The 21,219-nt window shown below is 33.5% G+C and overlaps 2 protein-coding genes across 2 annotated transcripts; one reads left to right on the top strand and one right to left on the bottom strand.

Annotated features, from left to right (window-relative positions):
- The first annotated feature begins 1,938 nt into the window (after window positions 1-1,938).
- Window positions 1,939-17,816, top strand: LOC140772206 (vacuolar protein sorting-associated protein 52 A-like). Its single transcript, XM_073114150.1, has 20 exons — window positions 1,939-2,142; window positions 2,290-2,397; window positions 2,581-2,638; window positions 4,197-4,292; window positions 5,520-5,621; window positions 6,780-6,863; window positions 7,099-7,179; window positions 8,200-8,343; window positions 9,237-9,328; window positions 10,248-10,329; window positions 10,784-10,966; window positions 12,698-12,813; window positions 12,903-12,961; window positions 13,494-13,594; window positions 14,808-14,858; window positions 15,451-15,630; window positions 15,779-15,913; window positions 16,028-16,102; window positions 17,110-17,167; window positions 17,255-17,816. Exons 2-20 carry the CDS (start codon window positions 2,294-2,296, stop codon window positions 17,551-17,553), a joined length of 2,100 nt encoding a protein of 699 aa, XP_072970251.1. The 5' UTR covers window positions 1,939-2,142; window positions 2,290-2,293; the 3' UTR covers window positions 17,554-17,816.
- Window positions 17,817-18,370: 554 nt separating this feature from the next.
- On the bottom strand, window positions 18,371-18,853 carry LOC140772057 (uncharacterized). The gene has a single exon (XM_073113942.1). The coding sequence runs from the start codon at window positions 18,851-18,853 to the stop codon at window positions 18,371-18,373; it is 483 nt and encodes a 160-aa protein (XP_072970043.1).
- Window positions 18,854-21,219: the final 2,366 nt, after the last annotated feature.

Genomic DNA, 21,219 nt, shown 5'->3' with positions numbered 1-21,219 from the left:
TGAGACAAACCGGATCCAACCCGATTAGCTGCTCATTTGTTTCACCTGTTTCTCGGTACCACGTTCTAATTACGGAGTTTAGGGTTTTGCTTGTATACCTTCCTAAATATCATATTTGAGTGAATAAATACCTTCTAAAACCTATTATTTTTTAATACATGCACTTCTAATTACTTTAAAACAATAATGATATTTTAACACTTTACTTTATAAAATTTATTAAAATTTAATACCCCACAAAAATAACAACTCAAATTATAGGCGAAGAAAGAGGTGGGCAAAGACGAACATCCCAAACAAAATTAGAGGAAGAGGATTAGGTTCATGGAACATCGGCTTAAATAGTACTAGTTTAGGTATTAGACTATTAGTTAATTAGCTTTAATTTAGTATCTATGAAGAAAATAATAGGAAAAAAATGTTTTGAAGGGTAAATTAAATAGTGTCTCACTAAATATTAATGCCGATTAAATTATATATACTAAAGAGCAATATAATAATAAGAATTATTAAATTTTTAGGGAGATAAATATAGCATAGGAAATTGAGTCACATCATAGCAGCAATGATCCAAATCTTTTTACTTTTTTCATCCTTTTGCTGAAGTAAATCTTTATTCAAATGAAAATGATTGAGATGAGAATATATTCAGGATTCAAGCTCAGCCTTAATAAGGCTCAAAAACAAAAGGTATATATGTTATTGCAGCTACCTATTGATCCAATGTTTGATACATGACATACATATTACCTAACTTGAGTTATGATATAGTTTTGATTTGGTTGGTGTATAAGTTTTGCATGGTATAGCCCATCTGTCAAAAACTCACTTCTCTTTTTTTGGCTCATTTATATGGAAGAAAATAATGATAGTAATAACAAAACTATTCTTATCAATTAACCTTGATTCATAGCAACACCAGAAATTAATCCAACTCTCTTTTTCGATATGCTAATCATAGAACCCAATCTCGTCCGCCATCGGCACAATTTTAAATGAGAAATCTCTAATTTTTATTCTAAATGAGTAGAATGTTTTATTCTAAATATAAAACATTGAAGTCATCAACATTTTATTCATATTGATATTTTTTTCTCGTATATATACTCTTTAAAAATCTCTAATTTGCTTGTATGATATTTCTACTTCCTACTCTCAAAACACACAATTTTGCTTTTATATATATATATATATATATATATATATATAATATTTATGCCTTGCTTGGTTTATACATAAAGTTTTTCAATAATAACTTTATGCGCATAGCTTATTTACTTTGAATAAGTTTATAAAAAAATTATAGTTAATGCTAATCACAAATAAATGTGTTAATTGTATTAAAAAATTTGCTTAGAAAATGTGCACAATTTTATCACTTATTTTACACATGATAACATTTTATACATAACTTGTCAAGTGACTACTCATATAACTAAAGATTTAATTAATATATACATGAGTAAGTGTTTGATTGCAAAATATATTTAAGAAAGTTATAATTCACGAATAACCCTTTTGAGTTAACTAACCTTTAGAGTTTTAAATAATTAAAAATATAAAAAACAAAAGTGTTCTTATTTTAGATTTTAAGTATTTCTTTTAGTTAAATATATTTTTGTCTTTTCCCATTTAATTATTCAAACTTAATATGAAGAACGACTGGAAGGGTATTTTGTCATAACTCAACCCGATCCCGAAATTAGTTCGACCCGACCCGACCCGACCCGATTCGACTCGACTCGAAAGCCGAAGCTTCTCTTATTACCTCGTAATTCATAATCCGAACCAGTAACCCGACCAGAAGGCTTATATTATTATTATTATTATTATTATTATTATTATTATTATTATTATTATATTTTCTTTCAGGATCTCTTTCTATAACAGACTCCAATTCCTATATTTTATTTTATTTTTACCTGCCTTTCTACGCTGCAGAGATGCAAGCAAATAAGAGATTTGTTAAGGGTATACCTGCAAAAATAACATTACTGTCGTTCTAGTAAATTGCCGTGAGTGGATCAAACCGGCGAATCCTCTTTCTTCCTCTGGATCTTCTCTCAGGGTCGCCTAATCTACTCTCCACCGACGTCGACGGTGGCTGTGGTGGCGGCGCTCGATTGAAAGGTTCCGGAAAAGGTTTGTTATTTACATACGCTTGTCAATTCTTTGCCACCCACTCTAAAGATCTGCGAAGATCAAGTCAGGATCTCGTTTTGATGTTTTTCTGATGTTCCTTCATCGATATTATCATAACTTGAATTTTATCCTTTACCTTCTTGCAAGATCCATGATGGAGACAGACTCTACCGTTGAGATACAAGACCATCAAAAGCAAGGATTTGACCTGGGGATATTTGTTGGAGATCTGGCTCTTGACGAGGATGCAAGCAGGTTTGACCTCTCCAGTTTAATCTCTGGTGGATTATGCAGGATTTGATTTTTCTCTTCATTTTGCTTTAAGATTGAATTTTATCATTGCCCTCATTAGATTTATGCTTTATTGCCTCCATTATACCTGTCATTCTTCTTGTTTGTTGGTTGCTTACAGATCTGTTTTTGTTTTCTTTAATGTAGTGATGATGCATCATTGGAGGGGCTGCAAGACGAACTTGAGGAGTGTAAGAATGATAGTGTAAGTAGCTTTTACCAGGACACTTTTGAATAGTAGTTTAACACACGATCTCGATCTCGTATTACCTATTTAGTGTACACATTGATAATACAGACGCTGTTTTTGGAGAAAGTAACTTTCTCCTGCTTGCTGCTTAGTCTTCTGTTTATAGCATTGTAGTTTGCCAGTCCTGATCATGGAATCCCTATTCAAAATTTCTTTTCAATTTTTAACAATCATGTAAGGATTAAGGAGCTTCTATCAGTGATAAATATGCCTTGTGGTCTAGTATCTTGTGAAATCAATCATTAATAGTTACATTAGATTGCATTTCTTTCTAGAATCTTAAATTATGATGGTGATTATGATGATGAGAAAAACTTCCTAATTTAGGTCTCAGGTACTCTCTATCTCAAATAATAACAATGATTTTTTATTGCCTGGCTATGTGTTGAATTGGGTTATAGTTGGTGAACGTATGCTGGAGTATGATTCTACTCTATCAGAACTGAGAACTTAGAAGCTGCTATTCATGTCTATTAGGAATTAGGAAAAGGATGCTGTCTAACTTTGCAAACACAAATATAGAGGGTACTTAAACTACCATGACAGAAACTGTTGAGTCTAGGGAATTAAATACTATTATGAACTCATGCAGTTGGATGGAAAGTTCTTCTATAGTTGTGGTTTGTCAATCAAGGTCTACTCTTTTCCATATTTCACCCTGAATTTTGTGCTAATGAATCCTGCCACTCCATACTTAGCAAGAAATGGATGTAGCCATGCATTATGTTGTAGAAATACCTGTTCTATCCAATCAAGAAATTCATGTAACTGTTACTCTGCTGGATAATTTAGTTTACATCGATGGCTGACTCCCTTAATTTTATATTAAAATGGCTGTTGCCATTCGATGTTAGCATGCCATCAGAGATACTCTAGGCTTATCTTTTAGCACTACACCTGCTTCACTGGACTTCACACTTAATATGCTACTCTTGCTCTGTTGGAAATGTCTGTCGACAATCATCCAGTATTTTCTGTCATCATGTGAGCCATCAATTCTTCCAGGAAAGCTATATGTAACAATCGATTCTATACTCTTATATGTTCAAATGTGGATGTGTAACCAACTACACAGAGCTGAATAATATTGAAGACTTTATGTTAAGGTTCTATACATGACCAATCTTCCACTTTGCTCTTATATGCCTTTGGACCAATTTGGGATTGACCACAAGTCTTTCTGTGCTGATTCGTGCCATCCGACATCAGAGATGGGGCCCTCCTCTCACTCCACCAAAATCTTCTTTGTCTCTCTTTTTATGTACTTCACATTGAATGGCAACTGTAATTCTGTCATGTATGACAGTTGGATATCATGATTAAATTGTTGACGGGCTTAATAAATGGCAAAGATAATGGCATCATAAAGACAATGTCTTTCACGAAAGTTGTTGGATACAAACTCTCCCTGCTAAAAAAAAAACTAAGAGAGGCTGTTATAGTTTGTATATTTTACTCTATTTCTTAATACATTTTCTTTAACAAATTTTTTTAATGAATTTTTATCATATAGGAAGTTGCAAACATACTTGCTGAAGGAACAAAACTACGGGAATACACAAAGGGTGTTGAAAACAATGTTCGCCAGGTTGAATTGGACTCAATACAGGTTGTTAATTTATTCAGATGCTTTTCTGTCATTTTATATCTTACATGCAATAAGAATATCCTACATCAGGGATAGCAATTATAAGTTGTCGTTTTTGTTTGACAACAAAGAAAGGTTCTTTTTTATTACATCTACACTGAAGTATAGCTGAAAGATATATATATATATATTTTTTAATCCTCATACATTATGGCAGCTTTGAGTTTTGATATCATTGCTATTCAAATTATCCATGAGTTTTGATTTCTTAATTGTTGTATCCTTATTTATCATGCTACTTTTCTTTTTCTGACATCTACTGACTGGAATTTTATATGACTGATCAATTGATGGAAATATACTGCTTTTGTAATCTCTGTTAAATTTGGCTTAAGTTAATTGCCTACAGAATCATATACCACATTGAGAGTTCTGAGAAATAGCTAATTCTGAATGGAACTTTTTTGTTTTGATTTTAAAATAGTTCAGGAGAGAGAAGTTTTGATGCAATGTCTGTACAATACACTGAAGGTGTATTTAAGCCAGAAGGACAAAGTATTGGTGCTTTCATGTCATTTTATACTTACAACTTACTGACAAGTACAAATTGAGGTCTTTTTTTGCAATTTTATTGCTGATGGTATTTAGAAAGCAACATTACTCTCAATAGAAACCCCCTTAATCATGAGAAACAAATTTGGAAGATGTTGCAGCCACATAATCTGTATTCTACTCAATGAAAAAGTTTCTATTGTATACGTTGGTTGAAGCTGTTACCTTTGCTCAAGACCTTGTCAATGCAGTTATGTAAATATTTTTAAATATATGCTTATAACCATTTTAGGTTTGAAGAACTTGTTGACATACTTCGTTGGTAGTATGAATCAGAGAGTTTGTCATGTACAGAATATTTGATAGCATAAGGTTTGCAGACATATATCACAATTTTTTTTTATATGACACCACCTAATTGGCATTTCAAATTTAGCATAATGAATGATTTATAGATTTTTCTATTCGTACTTTGTACTCTATAACAGATTTGTCTTCCTTCCAGTTTCTTTTGTTTGTGGAGAAGCTATTTAGTTGGATCTCTTGAATAATTGTGAAGAAAGTAGTGATTCTCAAACATATCAGCCTTCTACTAGGAGGGATTTGTTTTTAATATATGCTTTTCTAATTTAATGTAAATTTGTGCTGTTTTGCTTCATTACATTTACAAGTTAGATTTATGTTTTGATCTTGCAGGATTACATCAAAGAAAGTGAAAACTTAGTTTCATTGCATGATCAAATTCTAGACTGTGACAATATTTTGTCTCAAATGGAAGCACTTCTTAGTGGATTTCAGGTAGATTTCTTTGTTGACATTCTAAATGTTCAAACAGGTGCTTTATAGACATTTTTTTTACTGAAAGGCTCACAAAAATGTGCCCATTTGAAACAAAATCCAAGCTAAGTACCCTCAAGTGCAAGCTCAGCCAGCGTAGAGTATAGACATATTTTTTTATATGGTAATATTGTGAAATACTGAATTTTTTTGTCTCAGAATTGTGAGTTGTTATGTGGATTTGCCTACTAGGCTTCTATCATGTTCCATCAACAATTGTTTGAAAGGAGTTCGAAAATTTAAATGCTTTTATTATTTTTTTGTTGTCACAGAATAATGCTATTGTATTGCACAGAAAGAGCATCAATTGATGGCTCATCACTGTTCTACTGCATGCTTATTATACTAGGAACTTTCTGGGAGATACAATTAAGCTGCAAAGAATTGTGCTTAAAGTTTGTTACTGGTTCTTATTCCTCATTCTGTAGTTATGTAGCTTTAGAATTTTTGAAGTTCTATCAGGAAGCTTTTGGTTGTTTGTATTTATTCTTTTTAAATATGCTGCCATGCAACAAAAACACATAATATTCATTACAGTATGTAGTAGTACTTGTACGGAGGATTACTTATGCCCTTATAATGTGAAACATATCACTGTACTAAAATTTGAAATTGTTAATTTATTGCGATCTAATTTAGTTGTTTGTTTGTAATCTTTTTAAATATTCTATCATGCAAAAAGACATAATATTCAATTATGGTACGTGGTAGTACTTGTATGCCCTTATCATGTGAAGACATATCATGTTTTGAAAATTGAAATTGTTAATTTTGTCATGATCTAATTTGTCTAACTGTATGGTTAGACGAGCTATATGAGCTAACGTTGAGAAGTAAAATCATTCAGATTTCAGAATACCCATAACTGAACATAATTTTTCATTCAAGTGCCAAAATATCTTATTGTCGATTCATCTTTGCATCTTTGAGCATCTGCTGATAGTTCCTATCCAACAATTTCTTCCCATATTTCTGCATGGATTTTGTTTGATAGTTCTAAATTCCTGCATATTACTTTTGTAATTTGTTCAGTGATGCTTCTTTCTAAATGATAAGCCACTTATTTATTTTGTCAGCTATCTGTCAAATTATAAAAAAAATCAGATTTCTTTGTTGTAGGCGGAGATTGGTTCGATAAGCTCAGAGATAAAAGTTCTTCAGGAGAAATCCATGGACATGGGCTTAAAGTTAAAAAACCGTAAGGTCTGGACTATTTCATGATTTTCATCTATAATAAGCTCTGTCCATATACGTGCAATATAATTACTCAGCTTAATATATTGGTCAAGGGAGTAGCTCATCTATATAGCTATGTTCATATTTCTGCAAATCAGTAACTTTCTCATTCAAATCTGATTGCTCATTATTTATCTTTTATTCATCATTTTTATCATCACTTTTCCTTATATGATTCTAAATTTTGTCCTTAATATTGCAGGCAGCGGAGTCAAAATTGTCAAAATTTGTAGAAGACATTGTAGTTCCTCCAAGGATGGTTGACATACTTGTTGATGGAGAGGTTGTCACTTGTTCTGATTGTTCTATTTAATATTTCTGTTCACCAAGCTTTGGAGTATAGTCGTGTGCTTCTGATCAGCATATTCATCTTGTCTTTGTCTCTCTTCCTTCTCAATTTTTTGTTCACTAGATTTTTAGTAATTTCTAGTAATTGATCAGATGAGAGCTTCTATGGACTAACATTGTTGATGCTGAGTGTAGTCATACTCTGTTACTATATGAAGTAATTTATTCTGATCATTGGATCTGAGCTAGTTGATACTTGATAGAACAACTCTCATGGATGTTCCTTCTTTAAGAAAAAACGTAAGATACCATACGGGGAGGCCTGACTGAAGTTGCACAGGCCCATTAATTGAATTTGCTGTTAAACACTCAGTCATCCTAAATGTACTATGTGTGATCCTGCATGACTTGTTTAATTATTTATATTTTTAAGCATTTCTTGGAGTATGTCCTAGGAATATATCATGCTACTTTTGTATACAATTTTATTTCCCATCTAATTTTTTTGTTTTCTTTGGGTGGATGTCGACTTTGTTTTAGTTTTTGCTGCAATTTATTTTTATAAAGCAAAATTGAAATCTTTCAGGTGTACTTGTTCAATTATTTGTACATCTGAACATTATTGTAGACTTGTAGTTATTTGTTGAGTAAATATCGACTTAATCTGTTTAACTCAATGCTGCACTGAAGGACATGATATGGGTTTTCTACACAATCTTTAGGTTATGTATATATAGTCATACAGAGGTATGCAGGTATAAAGAAAATCTGTTGGTTTGTCTAGAATGTGGACATCCAGAAAAAGGTTTTGTGTTTTCTTTTTTTAGTATCAATTGTGATATCCTCTGCAATCTGAGTAGGCATTGATTATGTGCCTAATTCTAAATCTATCTATGTTGGGTTATGTTTATAAAATTTGTTCTAGAAGTATCATGGCATTTTACTGGCACTCTAGCTAAATTAAAATTTTCTTTTGAGGTCACTAAGATATCATCATACTTGATGATTTATGCAGGTAAATGATGAATACATGAGGACACTGGAGATCCTGAGCAAAAAGTTGAAATTTGTGGAGGCTGACTCGATGGTTAAATCGTCGAAAGCTCTAAAAGATGTTCAACCTGAACTTGAAAGGCTTCGGCAAAAAGGAATCTCAAAGGTCCAAATGATTGCCATCTCACTTATTTGCAATCCTTTTCCAAAATTGCATAAATGTCCATACCATAATATAAATTGTGAGATTATGTTTCTTTACTTACCCTTTTGTGCTAATTCATTTAATTTTGGCACTTTTGCAACTCAATATCTTATCACATTTTGAGGTTTATATTGAGATAATATAATGCTATGGATATTTCAACTGGTCTTGTTAACATAGAATATTGATGTATGCTGCATACTCTTTTCGCCAAGTGTTGATCCTTGGATATTTACAAATAGAAAAAGGAAATTTAGATCTTTCATCATTTATTCCCCTAAATTACTCTCCTAATGGACATTTGCCTGTAATGGTAAGAAATGTTGCCTGTTGTTAAAATCCTTGGTGCCTTCAGATTTGATTTGCTGACATAAGAATCAGAGACAAGGTCTATCGGATTGTGTTTCTGCTACTCCTGCAATTTTCTCATTCCCATTTTGTGGATCTTTTTTCTCCATTCATTTTTATTTAGTGCTTTCGTTTGTGTCAAATCAAATGCTATCATATGTTGCTTACTAATTCCCTTTATAATAGTTTTGGTCTTCCCTGCCTCTTAAGGAAGCTTCAATTTGGACAAAGTTACTCCTTCGTAGTGGTGCACTATATGGTCTCCTTTGGACATGTCCAGAGTCCAGACCATCTAAATCTAAATTTCTCCTCAATGGATGCTACACTTAAACTTTTGTCGGATACTATCTTTACTTGCCCAGTTGCCCTACATGAATTAGGAGTCAGTACAATAGTTTTGGATCTGCTGCATTTTTATTAAGTTATCTTGTTACTTATATTTAGTACTCAGGCATCATGATTATTTCACAAGAGCTAACTTCATGGAATTGTTATTTCACTTTCAGGTGTTTGATTTTATTGTTCAGAAGCTCTATGCTTTGAGAAAACCCAAAACAAATATTCAGATTCTACAACAAAGTGTGCTTCTAAAGTACAAGTAAGTTGTACTTATCATTTGTAAAATTCATTCTCTTGATGCTCCTGTGCATTGTTGTTGTCTTAAGAAATGTAAACGTATGTGGTTGCAAGTTTGTTTCACATTGTTTACTACTAAACAGTTGCTGTGACTGACAAGAGGCAATAACTATTTTCAAAGTTAGTTTCATGTAAACTACTGCAACTTTTTTAGATTCTGAGATTTCCTCTGTTCTGTACCAGTATTATTACTATGCATTTCGCTGGGAGCCTATTATGCTGCTTCTTACTAGTTAACATATTTTGGCAGTTTTCTTTCTAGCAACCTATATTAATATTTACCAAAAATTAAGAAATCATTTTACGAGGAGGAAGCGATGATGCTATCCGTGTTGGAAGGAAATCATTTATCTTGGAGGCAAACTTAAGCTCAGGCTAAGTGATGTCCATCATGGATAAGTTTTGAACTGAGTAGGAGAGAGGGTAATCATAGCTAATCTCTACTGACCTGTGATTAGTGGGATTTTCATGGAATCATAGAATTGGCCTTAACCTAGATAAATCCACTTTTTAACCCCCAACCTTTTACGAACCATCATTTAGTTTCTATATTGACCATCACTTGACCAACCATGTCTTGAAAATATTTTTTCGTTGCATTTTAATTAACTCTGACTAAGGTCTCTCTCTAAAGTGCAATTGGATAAACCCAACAATTTTTATAGGTTGGATTCAACATATTTGTTTACAATTTAGACCCAAACAAGTTGGGTTATATTTAATAACCAAGAAAATTTTCCTGGCCGGTGATATCTATATTTTTTTTGAAGAAAATATTTCAGACCTTTTCTACTTTATTGACATTTTTCTGTTAATAGCCCCATGGTATTTGAAGATCAAATGCATATATGTGGTTAATTCTCTTAATTTTATGTTTGCAGGTATGTGATTCTTTTCCTTAAGCAACATGGAAAGGAGATCTATGCTGAGGTCCGTGCAGCATATATTGATACAATGAACAAGGTGAGTGTCCCTTCATCCATATTAGTTTCAGATGCAAAGATATCTTTAATAATATTTGAGACTGCGAATGTGGTACACGACAAGACAAAAGTTGATACCTTAGGTTTTTTTATCCCTGTAGCATCATGTAATTAATTCTATCTGGTTATCTATAATTTGGAATACAGAATTCTATCTTTAGCTCCATCAGAGAAGTTTGTCTTGTTTATTCTTGCACGATTGCATTCAAGTCTTAAATTCATGTGAAAATTTGTTCTGTTTTGGACTGTCTAAAATCTAAATCCTTATGGATATGATAACTTCTGTGACTGCAATTAATTTCTTCTGTTTTCTTTTTGGAGTACTACCTTCCCATCTGAGTAAACTGGATTTTTATTTTTGTATTTGTGCATATAAGTATCTGCCAATTGGTTTCAGAATTTTCGTTAACCTCTTTCTTCATAACATTTTCCAGGTCCTAAGTGCACATTTTCGTGCATATATACAAGCATTGGAGAAACTGCAACTGGATATAGCAACATCAACTGATCTAATTGGAGTGGAGACTAGGAGCGCAAGCCTTTTTTCAAGAGGAAGAGAGCCTCTGAAGCCTCGTTCTTCAGTTTTCGCACTAGGTGAAAGAATAAACATTTTAAAGGTAGTTCATGACTAGTTTCTTTGCATAGTTTTTTGTCATATATCATGATCTAGAGTTTTAATCTGTCAATTAGCTGGAGTAAGCTTGTATAGCATGTAAAAATATAGGTTGCATCAATGAATCACAAGTATTAGAATATCAAATGTTTTAGTTAAATTATAATTTCCATTATAGAAATGATGCATTATTATGTTTCCTTTCGAGTACTAATGCTCATTGAAATATATGCATGGCTTCTGCTTTTATATGCTTGGGTTCATCTTAATCTACCGTGGTTATGTTCTATGTTCTATTTCTAGTTTAGAAGTGTGTGCACTTAAATCTTTGTTTGTCTTCTCACCCGTGCATATTTTTACTTTTGTTGCACTTAGTAGAAAACCTATGGTTGGGCAATCAAAATAATCGCCTCTTGCTCTGGATTGCTTGTTATGTGGTAATATCAACGATGGCCATGCTACAAGCATAGACCATGCCGACCACTAGTCGGCACGTGCCGTGGCACTTGCTAACTTGTCGTAAGAGAGGAAGAAAAAAGGTAAGAGACTACTCACCTTCACTCTTCACCGCTTGCCGTCCCTGGCTTGCCATTAGTTGCTTGCCAAGTTGTCGTTGCTGGTCGTCGAATCCGGATTAGCAACTTAAGTTTTTAATTGACCGACCCAACTCTCTCTCACTCTGGCTAAGGCACCCGACGGGGGTGTGAGTGGCGCAAGCTTGGGCGGCAATAAGCGATGACAGCAAGCTCAACGATAAAGTAGATATAGAGCAGTGAAGCTACTAGGAGGGGTGCCGTGCAGCACCCCTCGTGCCATGTGCTGGTAAGCCGTCGGCACGGCAAATGCCGACTGGCACATTCTGTGCTGGTCATTACGATCATTTATGGGTAATATAGTTTGCTGGAGTTTTAACTACCATCCAATAGTCCCTTTTTAGGTATCTTTGAAAAAATAATGCCTTTGAATGATTAATCACTTGCATGATGTTGGTGTACCTTCAACTAATGTTATGAAACATTTGGAGTGGGGGTTATTACTGGGCTCATTGGTAAATGTTATGTCCAGCTGCCACTATAAATTGTAACATGTTATTTAAGGCCAAAATAGACTCTAATGTCTTCTTCATCTTAACTTAATCCGAGGATATGAGTATATTTTTACTTAACAACCTTAATACATCCTTGCTTCTAGATCCTAGATAAATTCTATATATGTAAACTTATATTTTATGTTCTCCATGAAGTTAAGTTATTTGAATACCATCTTATTTTTATTATAATTATTCTACATATAGTTTATCTTTTTTGGCAGGACTTGGACTTTGATATATGTAATTTGCAAACCCAAAGTTCACTGTAGTATCTTTTATAGTTACTTCACATTTGAGCCAGCCAAGATGCTATTTCATCAAACATCTCTTGTCATTTCTTAAGTTTGTTACTTGCTAATGATGTTTTAACAGAGTATTTTATGGGGCATATTGCCTATATAAAATCCTTTGATCAAGAGGCCAAAATATGTAGCATACTGGTTGTTAACTTTAAGTCTTTAACCTTGTTCTTGCTTAATTTCTGCACTTAACTGAGGTTTTCTGATGAAGAGGTCATTTACATGTTGCTGCCTTTACTTGCAATGTATGTCTAGGTCTGTGAAAGTTAAGTATTTGGTATATGAAGGAATAAGGATAATACCATATGATGATGTTCCATTTATGACTTGAACTTGTTGTTTCCAGGAAATTGATCAACCAGCATTGATACCACATATAGCTGAAGCTAACTCTCTAAAATATCCCTATGAAGTTCTGTTCAGGAGCTTGCACAAGCTTCTGATGGACACTGCTACTTCAGAGTAAGCATCAGTGGGGTTTTTCACTATATTATTTGTATTATTCATGGATAATGTGTTAATTATTTGCATAATATACTTCTCTCATACAGGTACCTTTTCTGTGAGGATTTCTTTGGGGAGGAATCTATATTTCAAGAGATATTTGCAGGTATATTGATTACTTTGTCATGTTTGTGAAGATACTTGCAGGTATATCTTCTAGCGGACCTCAAATAGTTGGTTTGAAAGTGTTGGTTATTGTTTCTTTTCATATTTAATTTGGTCAGTCATAATACATTATTTACCTTTGAAAGGCTGTTTGATACTTTGATACCACCGTTTGGATTAGTCTTCCTTCAGTCATCAAACTAGGCACATTTACATGATCCAGCTGTGAATATTTAGTTTGCCAGAATATATATGATGACAATATAATGCACTAGCCTAGCAGGAAAAACAAATTGCATATGATGCATAAGTGAATTTGTGTGGTATTTACCATACTGTGCACTCATAAAACGTGACTCAGATAATACAATCGGTGATAAATAATTAAATTTCTTACATCAATATTATGTGGGCCCAGAATGTTATACATATCTACTTTGTCAATGCTAAAATTACCATAGAATGAGGAAATTTGTTGTTACTGTGAATTACAAAGTAATGCAATACATTTTCTTTCTTTCTTTTTTCTTCAGGACCATTTCTAGCTATAGATGAACATTTCGACACAGTCCTTCCAAATTGTTATGATGCGATAGGTTTAATGCTTATGATCCGTATAATTCACCAACACCAGGTATGGTTTTGCCTTAATGTTATGTAGTTGTAGTTGCTGCGAAAAGTTTATTTACCTTGAATTGAATGTGTTCCTAGTTCCTACAGTGTATTCATCATTAGTCTTGTTTCCATGTTTTGTCTCCAACATCTTTTCTGTTTCCTTCTAGGTCTAGGAAAGATTATTTCATATGCACAAAGCTGTTGTCATTTTTCATTGAGTATCAAGAAGCACTGTAGTTTGCAACGACATCCATCAATTGCCCTTTCCTCAGTTTGTTTTCTGATCATGCAGCTAATGTTATAGTTCACTGGTTGATTCTATCTAGGGGTGTAGACAAGCCGAGCTTGATTGAGCTTAGCTCTGATCAAGCTTGAATGAAATTAATTTTGAGCTTATATTTGTAATCAAACTTGAATTAAAATATTTTAGTTTGAGCTAATTTCGAGCTCGAGCATGAACAAGCCGATCAATAAGCAATTTCAAGCTTTAATCAATTCAAGCTAAATTTCGAGTCTAATCAAGTTTGAATTAAATTAAACTTGATTTAAGCTTGAATCAAACTTAAAATAAGGTCTATTTCAAAAATATAAACTAATAGAGATATTCATGTATTTAAAAAATATATGATAAGATCTAGAACTGAACTCTATAAGATCATAAAACATAACAATCCACTTAAGTAAATTTTAGAATATAACAAAATTATATATATATATATATAATTTTGAGCCTCATCGAGCCTATTTGATTGAGTCAGCTCATAATCAAGCTTAGCTTGAAATTTTTTTCAAGCCTACTTTGAAGATCAAGCTTGACTTAAAATTATTTCCAAGCCGAGCTTAAGCTGGCTTGATTATTTTGACAGTTCCAATGCTATCATATAATCCTACTAGAGTGTAGCTCAGAACCATTCTGTGGATTACCATATCTGAAAAGTTCAGCTATTCATCAATTTGTACTATATATAAGGATACCTTTGTTCTGGACAGGCTGATTATAGTCGATCAAACTTCTGTACAATGAAAAGCTTGGATAACAGTAGTTCCAAATGTCTTTTTGCAAGTTATCAACAATGAACAACTGGTGTACTATGTTTAGAGTTGGTTTGCTTTTGAATTGGTCAAAGTAGCTTCTTTCACATTAAACAGTTGAATTTACAGCGGTAACTCTGTAAGGTTTATCTTGTAAAGTACTAATTTTTGTGTCTTTAAGTAATTGACTTTCTGTGCAGCTGATTATGTTTCGGCGGCGAATTCCATGTTTGGATTCATATTTAGACAAGGTTTGATCTAGTAACCTTGTAATTCTTGTGATAATGAAACTTTTGTTCTGTTTTTGTTTTAGATTCTTTCATCTACTTTAATTAGAAATCTATCTTAAATGCTAGTCATGCTTGTTACATAGTTTATTCCCACATGATTTTTATTTTTTTCTTAAATGTCATTCTTATAGCCAGTATTACCTGTTTGGACATATATCTCCTACAAAACGCAGCTTAATACAATTATCTGGTAATGTAGTAAAAGGAAAAGGGAAAATATTAAGGACGTCAACCTCGATTTATTCGTTTGTTTTTATACCATTAGTTTATCTTCATGATAAAGGCACTTTGAAATGTTTGAGTAAAGAGAGGTTGATTGTTTTTCTTTTTAATTTATAAAACAGATTTGAGATCATATGATTTTACATATTGACCTAGATCAAGCTGACAGAATTTGTTTTTCCTGCTTTCCTTCTTAAGCATGTATTTGTATATGATATTGCAGTTTATGTACATCACAATTTTCTGCTCAGAATCTATCTTTAGGAGCGTAATTTTCATCTTAAGCAAGGTTAGTCATATGACTATATGATTTGCTACATCAAATGGCCAGGTCAATATTTCCCTGTGGCCTCGTTTCAAGATGGTTTTTGACATGCATATCAACAGCTTGCGCAATGCAAATATTAGGACATTGTGGGAGGATGATGTTCATCCGCACTATGTAATGAGGCGTTATGCTGAATTCACAGCATCTCTTGTTCACCTCAATGTTGAATATGGGGATGGCCAGGTCAGTTGAATACAACTATTTGAATCTTGATACTTTTAATTGTTGCCAAGTCCATTACTCTGTTATGAGTTACATCTTGGTTCTCTTAGCTTGTCAATTTTATCTGATAGGTGATGAAAATTAATTTGATATTGCTTATTTCATATAGCTTGATCTCAACCTTGAGAGACTTCGGATGGCTGTTGAAGAGTTGCTTGTTAAGTTAGCCAAGACATTCACAAAGCCAAAGTCGCAAACAATTTTCCTCATAAATAATTATGATATGACTATTGCTGTACTGAAGGTAGGAATTATTTTATCTGTTCTAGTTAATTAGACATACATCTATGTCTATTTCAAACAATTAACAATGGGTAATTGTGTGTGCCAATAACTATCATGGGGCTTCATTGAACAGGAAGCTGGTACTGAAGGTGGAAAAGCACAGCTGCATTTTGAGGAACTTCTGAAGAGCAACATTGCCATTTATGTGGTAACTTCATACTTATTAAAGGATAAAGTAGGAATTATTTAGTCATGCTTTAGTATATCATTAAAATGCTTTACGGTCTTGTAAGTTTAGAAATTCAGTTCCTGCTTGCAAGATCAAATTAGCACTTGTGAATAATGAGGAAGCACATAGGAAACCTTTGCTGAACTGATCTTAAGACAAGGAAATCAATTACCAATCATCAGCTGTAATGATGATTGAAATGTTAAGAGGAGGATTAGACGCATTAATTGTTTACTGACTAGAAGTGTAAGAGTGTAACCATGCTTAGGCTATTCAGGATTCATCATTGCTGTTCCTTTAAGCAACAATTACTTATTTATCTTCATAAAGAAATATGATCAAATATTTGTGATAGCAGTTCTGCTGGGGGCTAATGCTCTTTTGAGATTTAAGTAGAAGTATAGCATTCTAGGTGGCAGACTTCTTCATCCACCAACTAATCGTCTGTCTGATGTTCCCAGGGAACTGAAGTTGTATTTCTTATAATGTATTAATTTCATTTGGCTGGACATACAGCCTATTGAACAAGATGTTTCCAAGGAAGGATCTGGAAAATGTAATGATTCACTTATAATGTTGGAACCACAATGATTCATTCTTCCTTTTAGAATGGTCCAAATTGGAATACTCATGGGGCAATAATTTTTCATCACGTCTTTTCATGTATTTTCCATGTACATACTGTCGAAGAATTTGGTGGTTCATCCACACCTTACGAATCAAAATCTTTCTTCATTTGAAGATCAAGTGATCAACACACAACTCTCTTTACATGTTCTTGACCTCGCTGTATGTTTCTCTTGAATCAACACACAAATCATTTTAGTAGTGTCCAAGAACAAGTTTAGATCCCCAAGCTTTTTATAAACATGTCTTGTGAGGGTCTTTCATGTAGATTTTTTTTTCATTTTTCGCAAAAATCTTAGGGCATGTAGAGCAATTCTTCCAACTTTATTGTAGAATTTTGAAACTTTGAAACTCTGCAGGAAGAGCTGCTTCTGGAGCACTTCAGTGATCTAATTAAGTTTGTTAAGACACGTCCCTGTAAGTTGAAATGGAAGTTCATAATTTGAAATCATTTTGTTCAACAAAGAGCTATTGGAGTTTCATAAATTTTTATCTTTATGGCAGCTGATGATGTGGCTACAAGTGCGGATAAACCCACCGTTGGTGATGTTGAACCTTTAGTGAAGGATTTCGCTAGCAGGTGGAAGGCTGCGATCGAGCTGATGCACAAAGATGTCATTACTTCTTTCAGCAACTTTCTGTGCGGAATGGAGATCCTAAAAACTGCACTGACACAGTTACTGCTATACTATACAAGGCTCTCAGAATCTTTGAAGAAAATCTCTGGTGGTTCTACACTTAACAAGGACTTGGTTTCCATATCCTCAATATTATATGAGATCAAGAAATATAGGACATTTTAGTTGAATTTTCATGTGTAAAATTACTTCCATACACTAGAATTTCATTTTTGATGTATATTTGACAATAGACCATAACCCTCAATTTTTCATAGATGCTTCTGGAGTTTTTATATGGACAGCCAATTGATATCAGTTAAGACATTGGCTTATCCTTAGTTATCTAGTACTTAATTTTTTGTGTACAAGTCTCTATAGAGAAGAATATTTCCTGAACAAATAAACAATGATACCGAGTAATATATCCTAACATGGTGTTTGATCAATGCCGCTGCTCCATGTGAATATAAATCCTGCAGTACTTGGGCCGTTTCATGGAACTCTGTAGCTTAAAATCATGAATTGTTCTTCAATTTTTTTTTTTGTCACTAGAAAATAAAATTGATTATAATTTGTAGTTCCTGACGCTTCCTTTTTGTCTTTTATTGTACACTCTTTGTCACATTGAAATCCTTGATAGCTACTAGAATACATAAAACAAAAGAAATCTTATAGACGAATGGTGATTAAATTTGATTATAGCTCTTAAAAAAATGGTTCTTTTTCCTTTTCTTTTTTAATCTTTTGAGAGAAATTGGTCCATCGATTCTAGAAAGTAACTCCCAAAATATGAAAAATTAGTCCATTGTGGTTGCAAATATTTTCGGATTTTGTTGGACCATCTAAACCTGCTTGCAATCCAGTCATACCAAAACCAAGGAACTCTTCAAACATTCTCAGCAAAGAAGAAGAGAAAAACGAACAATTCTGGCTTCTTTCTTAACGAACAAAATGGTCAGTCAACCTACAATAAGAATCACGTAACCCTTCTTCATTCATTTCATTTCGTGCAAGCGGCCGGCTCTGATCGGAGTGGCGGCGTGTCCCAATCGACCGACACCGGCGGTGCCGCATACCGCATGGAGAACGACCGACGAGCGGTGTCCTCGTCGGAGTCGTCGCTCCCGTTGCCGTCGTCAAAATTAAGAGCATAACTTAGCGGATCATATCCGAACCGCCCACCTTTTCCGTTTCTATTCCGGCGCCGCAGGCGCCGGATAAACGTCTTCCACTGCGGCCCGGCCAAGATCTCGGACCACTCCCTCACCTTCAACAGAGCCTTGGCACCTCTATTCCACCACCGCCCCGTCGCCGGCGGCCCTCCTCCTCCTCCTCCTCCTCCTTCTCCTCCTTTCTCCCACGTGCTTCTCTCGTGCCCGCCCGACCACGATGGCGCCCAGAACCAGCAGCACCCGCGCCTTTTGAACGTCACGTCGGCCGTCGCGGTTTCCTCCAACGGCGCTGAGCAGGCCTCAGACCCCATCTTCTATCAATAACAACAACAATAATAATAATAGAAAGAAACCAAGGAAAAGAAAAGGAGGTTTAGATTACTATGAAGGATCGTCCTCAATCCTTTCTCTCCCTTCTTCTCCCTCCTGCTCGAGGAGAAGAAGAGAGAGAAAGAGAGGAGAGAGAGAGAGAGAGAGAGAGAGAGAGAGAGAGAGAGTTAAAAAGGAAGTTGGACTAATACTATACCCTCCGTGGCAACGGGCGAATCCACTCAAACGGACGGAGTTACGTTTGGGCGAAGAGGTGGGACCCCACAAAAGAGGCCCAAAAATCCCGGTGATTGTAACGGCCAAGAAGATTAGAACGATATATATATATATATAGGGATTTTTACATAATAGTCATCCAAAATTCTCAAAATATAATAATTGATACTATATTCTTTAAATATCATATTTACCCCAAAAATCATTGTATATTCCAAAAAAATGTCATTCTTAAATCTAACTAATCACAATTAAATCATAATTTAGATACAAAGACTAATTTCTCCTATCATAAATTACTAAAAATATCTTATAAGCTATCTAGTATATACCTAATACTATTGTACAATAAAATATACTTTATTTTTGCACTCTAAAATTGAAAAAAGGGGAAATTTGATGGGCTAATTCATTTAGCTCTCTTATACTATCACTATTTTTCACATACATATTTTGAGATTTTTTATATCCACGTGGATTATCTGAACTGAAAAGGTATCCACGTAAAATTCTTTATTCGGGAGAGTCTACCATGATAATAAATTTCTTAATTCAAGAGATGTATATGGTAAAAAATGTTCAACAAAGTGTATATGAAAACGGATGATATTTTAGGTGGGCTAATTTTAATTAATCCAAAATTAATTATAATGGCAATTCCAAAAGAATTAAAAAAGATAGCGGCAATTACGATATTTTAAAAGTTTTCAGTGACAATTATGCAAAATTCCCATATATATTAATATATAGAGAGAGAGAGAAAGAGGAATAATCTTTATATAATTATTGCTGTCACTATTATTAATATTAATGAGTGAATCATGGAAATTATTCGTTGGGATATTACGTCGTTACATGCATGATGAATCCAGAGGGGATGTCTTGCTGGATACGATTTTATTATTTGGATTCCAGTGTTAATTGATTCGATGCTAAGATTTAATTAATGGGTGATTACCAAATCTTTTGGCGGATTAGGAAAATTAGTCGAGTAGATTAGTGAGAATCTTGATCCGCAGTACAAGGGAAGAGAGAGAGAGAGAACTTGTTGCATGATAATTGAACAGAAATATTGATTTTTTTTAATTATTTTTTTCTGTTTGAGATTCTTCTATTTTCTTTTCGTAATTTAAAATTTTGAATTTAAAGAGACTAAACCATGGCTAAATTGCATATTTATTTATTAGGGAATTAGAGGCCGTTCGATAAAACATATAAGGGTAAAAAAAAAAACTGTGGAGATTTATACTGGGATAAATGGTGTTACGAATCAGATCTGGAATGATTCGTCCATAAGATGATCCTGAGATTTTAAGGGGTAATAATCTCGGAAGTTTCGAATCTAATGACTTTAAATAAAGTCGATCTAAATATGGATGGAAAGTTATGATTAAGATAGTGGAGTAAGGTCGAAGTAGAGCAAAACGTTATTTAAACAACGTTGAGGTTGTTGGGGGCTAGGGTTTGAATGCTTGAAAGTGTTCCACAGTTATGATATGACATCGTAGATCTTCTCACAGTAGTTTCATAACGAAACGAGAGTTATTAAATAAACTTTAATCTATTTAGACTCTAACTAAACTATATAAGCAGAATAAATAAGATAACTAGTCTCAATCTATCAAGTCAAATGCCCCTATAATGTGATTCTGATCCGGATCGTATCAAATGGTTAAATAAAGGATAAGTGAATGGTTAATTGGTTATTATTGGATCCTTTATTCCATCTTAAATATAAGATATGACTAAATTTAAACTAATTAAGGTTCCATATCACAACCTCATTATCACAATTCACAAAAGGATACAAATATATAATCTATCCACCACCTACCTAAATAATCAAATCTTTTATCCCGGACAACAGTAAAAGAGACGAATTGTGTACCTTTTTTTTTGAAAGTATAATTTTAAACATAAAAATATGAGTTTTTTTATCTGCTCCTAATTTTCTTACATGTCTAATTTAAATATAAGATTAATATGTTTATAATATAATTAGTTTTTTTATATAAGCTGACTTATAATTGAAAATCTACTATGTAGAAACACAAATCCAATCTGGTGTTTAAATTTAAAATATATTAGACATAGAAGGAGAGGTAATTTGGCCAAAAACTCTGAAAACATC

This window comes from Typha angustifolia, chromosome 12 (assembly GCF_048772165.1).
Source record: "Typha angustifolia cultivar Huaian chromosome 12, ASM4877216v1, whole genome shotgun sequence".
Classification (NCBI taxonomy): Eukaryota; Viridiplantae; Streptophyta; class Magnoliopsida; order Poales; family Typhaceae; genus Typha; species Typha angustifolia.
This window is presented reverse-complemented; position numbering and strand designations above follow the sequence as displayed.

Excerpts from the sequence above, each read along its gene's own strand:
- LOC140772206 (XM_073114150.1), top strand. The coding sequence starts at position 2,294 with ATGATGGAGACAGACTCTACCGTTGAGATACAAGACCATCAAAAGCAA. Across the intron at positions 9,329-10,247 it reads AGTGTGCTTCTAAAGTACAA|GTATGTGATTCTTTTCCTTA; the intron begins GTAAGTTGTACT and ends TTATGTTTGCAG. Across the intron at positions 10,330-10,783 it reads ATATTGATACAATGAACAAG|GTCCTAAGTGCACATTTTCG; the intron begins GTGAGTGTCCCT and ends AACATTTTCCAG.
- LOC140772057 (XM_073113942.1), bottom strand. The coding sequence starts at position 18,853 with ATGGGGTCTGAGGCCTGCTCAGCGCCGTTGGAGGAAACCGCGACGGCC.